The sequence below is a fragment of the Helianthus annuus genome, chromosome 16, assembly GCF_002127325.2.
Source record: "Helianthus annuus cultivar XRQ/B chromosome 16, HanXRQr2.0-SUNRISE, whole genome shotgun sequence".
NCBI lineage: Eukaryota > Viridiplantae > Streptophyta > Magnoliopsida > Asterales > Asteraceae > Helianthus > Helianthus annuus.
Window position 1 is genome coordinate 45,353,897 of NC_035448.2, and position 11,733 is coordinate 45,365,629.

Below are 11,733 nucleotides of genomic sequence, written 5' to 3' on the forward strand. Positions count from 1 at the left end.
GTCATAGGGCTAGTTAGACCATCCGAACGCGCTTTTGCGCAACTAACGCGTTAAAGTAGCGTAAACTAACTTAATGGGTCATAAGCACTTAGGATAGGTTCCAATTTAGAATGTAGGCTTTGTTAAACCATATCATATGAGTTCCAATACTCATTTGGTTTACAAGACCTCATTCTATCTGATCCTCCGATTTAGGTCCTGATTTTTAACATAGTGATTCCATACTAGGTGCCACTTGGTTCCTTGATTTCCCGAGCTTTGTTAGGACACTTAATCAAGGATACTTGCAATCTCAAGTGAGTACATAGTCCCTTATTTTACGTTTTCAAATGTTTTGGGGTGAAACATATGTGCCTATTCATTATTTTCATGATTTCAACTATATGATTACACATGCATGGTACTTATCTTTTGACGAATTGAATCATTGTCCATGGCTTAAACACTGATTTTCAAAGTTTGTTAGACTATTTGTTGGTTCATATTGTTACTTATACATTCATTAACAATGATCAAGCCGATTGGTAGTACAATATAGCGCTATAGGACTAGACACCCCATTCCTGTTGTATGGAATCTCAGAAACCAAAATTTAAACCAAATAGATTTGCCTTTGTGGTTTTTCTATAGTTTCCAAAGTGTAGTTTGATACACTAGGTTTGAATGTATTACCAAATCACGATTTATGGTATATTTCGGTATACCACTAAGGCATATTTCGATATGCTGCCAACGTGATATTATGTTAACCAATGTATAGATTGCAAATGATTTCCAATTAAGCCATAAAAACGTATCTTATGTTGTTTCCAAAACAAAAGAATAGTTTGATATGCTATTGTTTACTAAAGTATAGTTTGATATACTGCCAAATCACGATTTAGGTATATTTTGATATACTACCAAAGCATATTTTGATATGCTATCAACGTGATACTGTTTTACTAAAGTATAGTTTGATATACTACTAAATCACAATTTAAGTATATTTTGATATACTTCCAAAGCATAGTTGATATGCTCCCAATGTGATATTGTTTACCAAAGCATAGTTTGATATGCTATTAACGAAACCAAAGTATAGTTTGATATACTACCGACTCTATTGTTTCACAAACTAAAGTATATTTTGATATACTACAAAAGCATAGTTAGATATGCTATTTTCAAACCAAAGCATAGTGTGATATACTATTTTCAAACCAAAGCATAATTTGATATACTACCGATGCTTTCATTCTTAAACCAAAGTATATTTGAGATATACTACCAAATCTATTATTTCATTAACCAAAGTAAATTTTGATATATTATCTATTTAACTATTTCAAGACTAAAGTATATTTTGATATACTACTTATCCGATTATTTCAAAACCAAAGTATATTTTTGCATATACTACAAATCTTTTTATCAAAGCAATGTGTTTTAGAAACCAAACTTTTTACAAGGATTCATGGCTATTTTTGTAAACGCAAACCTTTTTCTTGTGTTATCCAAAGCCATGAATCTAATTCACAAAACCTATGTTACTCACAGGCATTTTTATGCTGACGGTTTATTTTCACATATGTTTCAGGTGCTACTATGTGATGATTGTTGATGCATGCTACACATAGGATGGACTCGTGCCTTAGCGACTTTAAAACTTGAAAGACAATTATTTGTATTTATCTGGTTTGTATTAAAACAATGAGTTCTTTAATGGAATAAAACAAATCTTTAATCACCATGTGTTGTGAAACAATGATTCTGTTACGACACTCCCCGACATTTCAATCGTGGTTTGTTGTTTTATGTGGTCGGGGTGTGACAACAATCGTTTTAAGGGGCTTTTTTTGGTGTGACGATCAAGCCAAACGTAATTACCACGTGTTTGGTGATGTGATTTTGTTTAACGCCACGTATCGTTCCAACAAGTAATATTCTATAATTCAACTTCTTTTGTTCTTTTTTAGCGTTTTATTTACATGCAAATGACGTTTTTACAAGTTTACATGCAATGGAGTTTTATGTGTTTACATGCAATGGCGTTTTATTGTTGTTTCAGTTCTCATGGCGTTTTCATATGCAGATACGCTATGGTATTTGTACCGTTCACTGGTATAGACAATCATCACTGCAATGTTACGTTTGGTGCTGCATTATTGGTGTCAGAAACTGCTAATACGTTTGGTCACTGACCAAGATCCAGCAATGAAGAAGGCTATTTCTACTGTATTTGTTGACACGAGGCATCGGTTATGCATGTGGCATGTGATGCATAAACTTTCTCTGAAGGTTGATATGCTTATTTTTACCTTTGGCGTTTTAGGATACAATGCGTTTTAAAATATATGGCGTTCTGTACCTTGTTACTGTTTTTTTAATTAAGTTTTTGTCTTTGTGTAATATATATGTTTTTTTATGCATGGCGTTTTCGTGTTATACATAGGTTGGTGTTAGGCTATGCAATTCCACCAATTTGAAAGAACGTATTTTTGGTGTTGTGTGGACGGATATTCTTACACCTGAAGAGTTTGAATTAGAATGGGAAGTGGTTATCGGAGAGTTCAATTTAGCAGATAATGACTGGCTATCTGATATTTTTTCACTCAGGGAATCTTGGATCCATGCATACTATAAAATGGAAGAGCTGTCAGGCCTTATGCGAACGACATCGAGGTCGGAGAGTGAGAATCATTTTTTTAGTCAAGTGTGCAATTCAAAAGCTACTCTTGTTGAGTTCATGACTCATTATGAAACTGCAATAGAAGCACAGCGTCACACGCATCGGAAAAATGATCATAAATCTCGATACAAACGACTCTAGTTGAAGAGTAATTACCAAGTGTTGGAAGGCCAAGCTGCTGACATATACACAAAAAATATTTTTTGTGACGTTCAAGCTGAGCTAATTGGAATTGCGGATTGCATAAATCAACGTTACGAAGATCAGCCTGACAGGTTTGTTAAGTTTTACATAAATATGACTTCGAGCAGCCTTGTATATCCTTATTTGAGGTAAACAATGGCGTTTTGTTAAGTTTTTTTATGGTGTTTTCTGTGCATGGCGTTTTATCACATCCAGTTGTGTTTTTTTTTTCTAGACAAACATTTTCTGTATGGCATTATAGAGATATTGTTTTTGGCATTTTTCAGATAACGTACCGTAAGTCTGATTGCACATGCAGTTGCTTATGCAGGCGTTTTGAGCAGTTTGGTTTGCTATGTAGACATATATTCTATGTTTTGAGAAGTATGGACATTAGGGAATTTCTAAAACAATACATTTTGAATAGATGGCGCAAAGAGGCTTTTCCAAACTGCTCTCCTGAATACTCAATTAGTCATGAATATATGATCGAGCTTGATCCCGATGTGCAAAGTATGATGCGAGATATTATTTTTTCAACGCAGTATACTTTGAACCGTTTATCTGGTAATAAAGAGGAGCTATCCTTATACAAGGATCATGTTCAATCTTATATGAAGAAGATTCAAGATATGCAGATTGTTGCCTAGATAACCGGTTAATATAAAAACGACAAGAATCCAAAGGTTCTGGTTCTCGGAAGCGCCTGAAATCCAAAGGTTCTGGTTCTCGGAAGCGCCTGAAATCTAAACAGGAGATAGCAATTGAGAAAAAGAAATCAAAGTCGAAACTTGGGGCCAAAGAAAGACAGTGTCAGAACTGCAAAGGCTATGGACACTATGCATCGACATGCAAACAGGCCGTAATTAAAAGAAGACCGACAAGGTCTTCGAGAGCAAGTGAAGAGTAGTTTGGCGTTTTGTATTTTTCATTCTTACAGAACACACACAGATTTCAGTTTGGCGTTTTACATCTCTTATACATCATTTTTTTCCATCTTTTTTTCTACCTATTTGTTCATAACATGTTACTTCGAAGTTACATAACAAACAATATAATATTGGACAAGGAAATCAAACGCAAAAAAAAAAAAAAAAAAAAAAAAAAAAAAAACCAATGCCACTAAATAAAACTACCATAAAGCTCTAATTTTGGTCATGCTAAACTCAATAATATTTTGCTAAATGAGATGGATAACATTATTAATCCTCCATCAAGAAAGATGTCTAACAATGTTGTCCACCCCGTTCAGCTAAACTTTATTGAGAACAAAACTGAATCTCCAAGAAATGACGTTTTTGCAATTTTGTGGTTTTTGTATGTTTTGGCGTTTTTATTAAAGATAGACTCAATAAGATTTTACTCAATGAGATGGACAATATACCCGCATAAGGATTTTGCCCATCATATGGAGCGAAAGTTTACTGAGAAAATAGTGTATCTCTAAGAAACATGGATTGAAATCTTTGATATTTTTGGTTTTTTGGGGTTTCTAAGATGAATAGTATATAGTAAAGTATGGCGTTTTTGGTTTGGTGTGGTTAATAGAAGGTCTGAGAGGTTGTTTATATAGGAAGTTTTTGGCGCGTATTTTAGGCGCGATTTTATTATAATAAATGCTAGTAATTAAGTTCAGTCGTTTCAGTTACTGTTTGTTCAGCTTTATCGGTTAAAAACAAAGTTTTGCGTTTTATATCTAATGACGTTTAGATTAGGATGATGTATGCTATGTAGGTTAAGACGGGATTTTAATGGCGTTTTATTCGTGAGTTTGGTGTTTTGTGTAGAGAAGTCAAAAGACTTTTTTTACCCTTAATGAAGCGCGTCCACTTAATAAAAGTGATGCTATTTACGAAAACCCACCGCATCATCTAGTCCATAGATTGTTTTGATCTGACGATCCATAACCGTTCTCACCGTTTCAACACTTTTCACCGTTTCCTCTAAATCTAGTATTTATTTTCTTGAATGCCACAGTTTGATAAAAAAACTAGTATTAAGTACCCCTGCGTTGCGGCAGGGGCGAGCACTAATGCCACACTACTGTCAGCGACCACCGACACTGAAGTTGCGGTGTTAATGCGAAGAAATTAAAACGAAACGTAAAATATAGAATAAAATAACTAAGTTGATCTAGGACTCGTGGGTTACGATGAACTCGCGTCTATTTTTTCCTGTTTGACAGGTTCATCGTAATATATATCTATATATAATATATATCATTACCACTATACAAACCATAATGCATACATTACAACAACCATTGCCTCAATATGTTGCAAATTATATTTATATAAGATTTTGGCTAAATTAATTAGATTATTATAAATAATAATAATTTACAAATAAAACAACACAACTTTGAATGAATCAAAACGATTGAATATAGTAAGATAATGAAACCATTATTTGATTAGGGTACAACCAGTTAAGCCCAATTTACAACCATATATGCATACAAGACAAATTGGATTTGGTAAGGTAATGAAACCATTATTATTTGATTAAGGTACAACCACTTAATCACAACTTACAACCTATATTTGATTAAGGTACAACCATTTAAGCACAACTTACAACCAAAGATGCACACAAATATTTCAAATTAATAGTATATAAATTAATAGTATACAAATGGCATAAGACTAAGAACCTATTGTATATATCATCCCATACTATGTTAAATACCATTGTACAACTTTCAAAGCAAACAATACAACAACTGATGCATAAGATTGTTAAAAATTGATAGTATATAAAGACAAATTGGATTTGGTAAGGTAATGAAACCATTATTATTTGATTAAGGTCCAACCACTTAATCACAACTTACAACCTATATTTGATTAAGGTACAACCATTTAAGCACAACTTACAACCAAAGATGCACACAAATATTTCAAATAAATAGTATATAAATTAATAGTATACAAATGGCATAAGACTAAGAACCTATTGTATATATCATCCCATACTATGTTCAATACCATTATACAACTTTCAAAGCAAACAATACAACAACTGATGCATAAGATTGTTAAAAATTGATAGTATATAAATGCTTGGGAACCATACGGGCATCTTTTACCATTGGAAAATTTTAATGTTCTTAGTCAACATGGAAAATATTGCAAGTTTCTATGTCTTTTAGCAATAGAAGATTGGCAGTGAATGACTGACTATGAACGCTTATCTCTTAGTCAGATCACCCCAACTCTTCCAAAGTTAGGTAATTGTCTAATACTAGTGACATTCCTCACGCTTCGTGGTGATGATTTTAGTCGGTATCAATTTGATTCGTTACAGTTTGATACAATACCGACAATCGATATAGCAAACAAAAGAGACAATGACTAATACTGATGCAAACACAACTCCTTTCCCAATACCGACAATCGATATAGCAAACAAAAGAGACAATGACTAACACTGATGCAAACACAACTCCTTTCCCAACAAAATTTTTGTCGGAACATGGAGAAAACATAAAAAACGAATACATGTATCGATTTTGTTTGGATTTTCGATTTAAAGGTTAAAAGCTGGCGGCTATATTTTAAATTACACAAGTTTAGTGGTTAATTTATGAAAACTTAAAATTAAGCATCTAATATATTAGCTTATTACATAAGTTCATTGATTCCACGCCATAAGGATTTTGGATTGAGACTTGCGAGTTAGGAAAATTGCAATGGCCATTTGTTAGGAGGATGGAATGTTGCGGCATGTTGAGCTCGGCAAGTTCGGCGCCTCCATTCCCTTGAGCTCGACAACATGTGCCTAGCAGCTAGTGGGGGCAAGCTTTTGGATCCCTTGTCGATTTGATCAAGAGGTTGATTTTTCACTGTCAAACTCTTCTACTCTAAGAAGCTTCTTTGCTCAAAATATTTCTACAAAGTAATAATGATAATCATCTTGATTTTTCACTCTTAAACTTTTCTTCTCTGAGACTCTTCTTCTCTCAATATTGTACAATATTTCTACATAATAATAATAATAATAATAATAATAATAATAATAATAATAATAATAATAATAATAATAATAATAATAATAACAATAACAATAACAATAACAATAACAATAACAATAACAATAACAATAACAATAACAATAACAATCAAATGAAGGGGATCAAGTAGACGAAAGCATTGGATTGACACCGAATATGAAGTCTTAGGCTGAAGGTGGGGGGGGGGGGGGGGTAAGACGCTGATGTGGCGGGTCATGGTAGTCGTGCGGGTATTGACCACACCCTGCAGCCTTAGGCCACTAGGGGCGGTTACGTTTTCTTCCGTTATAGAATTGTTCCACGCGTGGAACAAACACAATTTCCACCGCCACCTACAAAGTCCACGCGTGATAACATGCACAAATTCAAAGTCCGTTATTTTCTTCACGCCCTGATGGTTTTATTTTGTGAGGGTAATTGTTGGTTGAGGGGGAATTGTTGGGTGTGGTGGTGAGTGATGACCATTGCCACTAAAAAAGGATGTGAGTGATGGAAAAATTGTTGATGATATGGCGGAACTTGATTAGATGTTTGTGAGTGATAGAATTTTTGCAAGTAATAGCACCCCCACTCCTCTTATAAGATAAGTCTGTTTTAACTTTTACAAAAATCAAAGTTATCATAATTAAACTGGATTGTTTCTTATCTTTTCTTTTTTTCATTTTATCACTAAAGTGAGATTAACATGAAGATCGTTACACCTAAGGGGGATGTTTTGTTACTTACAATGGCACTGGTGGGCAATGATAGAAGATCCAGGGAAACCTGAGTTGGATCCTTGAGCCAAACAGGTTTAACCGGTAAGTTCACTGTCGTGCCTACGGGCGGGTGGATTACCGGGTTTTCCCCGGAATTGGTGGTGGACTCGGGTTACTCTCGGAGTACTCCGTTTGTCCAGTGGGTGCCCTGAGAGTGCTCGGGATTGAGTTTGTTGGCCGTTCAAAAAAAAAAAAAAAAAAACAATGGTATGCTTGACTTATTAACCTACGCACATGCAAAATAAACATTCCAATAGCCATAACGTACTATAAATAGACACTAGCGATTCATGTCTCTCCATCCACACCAATTTTCTACCCATTATACCCAAGAAAACAAAGGTTAATTATGGGGCCATTCCAACTTCAGTTTGCACTAATTTGTTTCTTAGCTATTGTCATGTTTCACAGCACCCACGCACAAAACTCCCAACAAGATTACTTAGATGCTCACAATGAGGCACGTCGTGAAGTAGGTGTTGAAAACATGGTATGGAACGCGACTGTGGCTGCGTATGCTGAGAGCTATGCTAACCAGAGGATTGGGGATTGTAACCTCATCCATTCTAGTGGACCTTATGGCGAGAACCTTGCGGAGGGTGGTGGTGCATTCACAGGTGTTGATGCTGTGAATTTATGGATAGGTGAAAAAACATTTTATGATCATAGTAGCAATACATGTGCTGAAGGAAATGAATGTGGGCACTATACTCAAGTGGTGTGGCGTAATTCTGTTCAACTTGGTTGTGCTAGGGTTCAGTGCGTCAATAATGGTTATTGGTTCGTTATTTGCAACTATTATCCTCCTGGAAACTACGTTGGCGAGTCTCCTTACTAGGGAATTATATATTTGATATATGTATGGCTTATACGATATACGAATAAATAAACATGCATTTTCAGTTGCAATAATTAACGATGGAGCTTGAAATGTTAATTCCTTTTAAGCGAATCATCTCATATTCACAATGCTAATGCATTTTTTTTTGTTAGATTTAGTACAAGTACACACTTATATATAGCATACCAGCGAAAACAAATTAAATAATGTTGCACAATATGAAATAAATATATTCATCACAAGTTAATATCAGACAAAACTCTAAGCTAAAGTTATATTGTAATAACACATAACTGGTTATCGTGATTCTGCCAATACTCAGTACCTCAAATGAAAAACATGACTAAATGTCGTCTAGAATACGTTAATTTCTAGTCCTTAATTTTGACTTTTTATATTGTTACATTATGTATATTGTCTTGCAATTTGTACAACGGTAATTTTAATTTAAGGGGGGTGGGGGTGGTCACTAATGATAGAAATTCCATCACCCACAATATCCAATCAAGTTCCGCCATGTCATCAACCATTATTTCATCACTCACAACCTTTTTTAGTGGTGGTGATCATCACTCACAACACCCAACAATAAACCCTCACACCCCTCACATGTTCCATCACTCACACTTTTTACGCGTGAATTTTATCACGCCAATAATATATCACACGTTAACAATGTTGGTGGCAGTGGAAATTCACCAAATTCCACGCGTTATTTTTGAGTATCACGGAACTATAACTTGCCACCCCCACTCCTCTAACAAGGGTGCTACTTTCTACACCCCCTATCTACTTTTTTCACCCCCCTTCTCTCACATACTTACAGGTGGGGCCTGCGTAGGACCGATAGTTTTCCTCTCATAAGGGGGGATATATTCAGGAAGAGGGGGGTGTGTATAGAATTAGCCAAAAACAATTGAAGAAAAAGAATATAGCTTTCACTACTTTTAAATTATATTTTCAGATTTTACTTGATTTTTCATAATAATTATTATATATATCAATTGTCATCACCCTTTTACGCCAGTTACGTTTTTGACTTTTTGATTTTCAGCACTTTACTTTGTTTTCTTTGATTTTCCCCCATGTAACGTTCTAACAAATACACTTTATATTATTATATTGTTTACTTACTTTTTGTTTTACTTTCACAATAAACAATTATTATAAAAACAAATATATTTTCAAATAAAGTTAGTGTATCATTCATTATGTATCATTTATATTTATATACTATTAATTTGAAACATTTATGTACATATTTTGTGGTAAGTTGTGTTTAAATGGTTGTACCTTAATCAAATATAGGTGTAAGTTGTGTTTAAGTGGTTGTATTTTAATCAAATAATAATGGTCTCATTACCCTACCAAATTCAATTTGTTTTGTAGGCATGTATGGTTGTAAATTGTGCTTAAGTGGTTGTACCCTAATCAAATAATGATTTCATTATCTTACCATATTCAATCGGTTTGATCCATTCAAAGTTGTGTTGTTTTATTTGTAAATTATTTTTATTTATAATAATCTAATTAATTTAGCCAAAATCTTGTATAAATATAATTTGCAACATATTGATGCAATGGTTTTTGTAATGTATGCATTATGGTTTGTATAGTGGTAATGATATATATATATATATATATATATATATATTATATATAGATTACAATGAACCTGTCAAACGAGAAAAAATTGATGCGAGTTCATCGTAACGCGCGAGTCCTAGATCAACTTAGTTATTTTATTCTATGTTTTACGTTTCGACGTTTCGGTTTAATTTCTTCGCATTAACACTGCAACTTCAGTGTCAGTGGTCGCTGACAGTAGTGTGACATTAGTGCTCGCCCCCGCCACAACGCGGGGGTGCTTAATACTAGTTAATATCAAGTGGTGATGAATAATATTATTTTAGTATTTTTTTATATATTAAAATCAAATTAGAATAAGCAAAACAACATTAATACTTCAAAAATTGATATTTAATGTAATTAAAAAAGCAATTTATTATTCATGATCCCTCTACTTACTTGAATGTAGGGCTGTAAACGAATCGAACGAACACGGACAAGACTATGTTCGTGTTCGTTCGTTAAGGAAATTAATATGTTCGCGAACTGTTCACGAACGCATACCGAACATAAGTTGATGTTCGTGTTCGTTCGTTAAGGAAATTCAGTTGTTCACGAACAGTTCGTGAACACCGGTCTCAAACACAAACGAACGCAAGCAAATATAAACAAACGCAAACGAAAATTTAACTTGAAAATAAAAAAAATAAAAACATCGTTATCCTTAAACATTGAATATAAGTAGTTAAATACAACCATCAAATAATGATAAACCAAAACACAAGAAGTCTACTAGACCACCAAACGATGAATCAAGTTTAACTAATTTAGACATAATTATCCCCAAAAATATCTTAGAATGTCCAAATTTTAGCTACTTAGAAAAAATAGGGATTCAAGTTTTCAATATGTTTAGATAAAATGTTTATTATGTATTATTTTTTTGATATAATAAAAAAAACACAAATGAACGTAAACAAATATATTACCGTGTCACACCCTGGCTTTGCGGAAGCGTGGTTAATTTGGTGTGACTTCTTAATACCATAGCTTAATCATAACAAAGCTATATGAATTAAAATATGCAAGATCATCCATTGATAATAAAATATTAAACATTGTCTTAACGGGTTAACACCCAACAACCATAACCTGTCTAAACATTACAAATGCAAACATAAAGTAAACATGGTTCAGGGACTGTGACTTGTCCAGGAAAGAGTCACAAGCCTCGAACCCTGGATGACCTCGGGCCTAATGCAGCGGAAAACATGCCATACCGCGCCAGATCGTTAGTTTCCTGAAATACATGTAAGTTGAAAAATCAACAATAATGTTGAGCGAGTTCATGCGAATAGTGAGTAAATAAACCTTTATCTTTATCAAAAACCTGGTATGTAGCAAATAAGGAAAAAGAGATCACCAATGGTTTGCAAGGCCATTGATATGTGTGAAGTGCAAGTAGGGATGACTCAAACCTAGCGGATTTATGCGTCGGGCACTAAGTCACCCCGAGGTCCGTTCAGCTGGGCCTGGGGCTGGGCTCGCTACACCCAGATAGATCTACCGCTCCTGTCCCTCGGTTCTACTATGAGGATTAATGGCCTCAAGTTTCCGCCTACCCACTCACATGATCTAAGTAACAAACCTCCTTACGCTAACCATACCATGTATAAACATATTCATAATCATAGTAACA

General features: G+C 34.2%; 2 protein-coding genes across 2 annotated transcripts; both read left to right on the forward strand.

Annotated features, from left to right (window-relative positions):
• The first annotated feature begins 2,196 nt into the window (after positions 1-2,196).
• On the forward strand, positions 2,197-3,504 carry LOC110907227 (protein FAR1-RELATED SEQUENCE 2-like). Its single transcript, XM_022152238.1, has 4 exons — positions 2,197-2,280; positions 2,435-2,695; positions 2,813-2,946; positions 3,174-3,504. Exons 1-4 carry the CDS (start codon positions 2,197-2,199, stop codon positions 3,502-3,504), a joined length of 810 nt encoding a protein of 269 aa, XP_022007930.1.
• A 4,407-nt stretch (positions 3,505-7,911) lies between these two features.
• On the forward strand, positions 7,912-8,616 carry LOC110909148 (pathogenesis-related protein 1A). The gene has a single exon (XM_022154163.2). It carries the CDS (start codon positions 7,974-7,976, stop codon positions 8,460-8,462), a length of 489 nt encoding a protein of 162 aa, XP_022009855.1. The 5' UTR covers positions 7,912-7,973; the 3' UTR covers positions 8,463-8,616.
• The last annotated feature ends 3,117 nt before the right edge of the window (positions 8,617-11,733 follow it).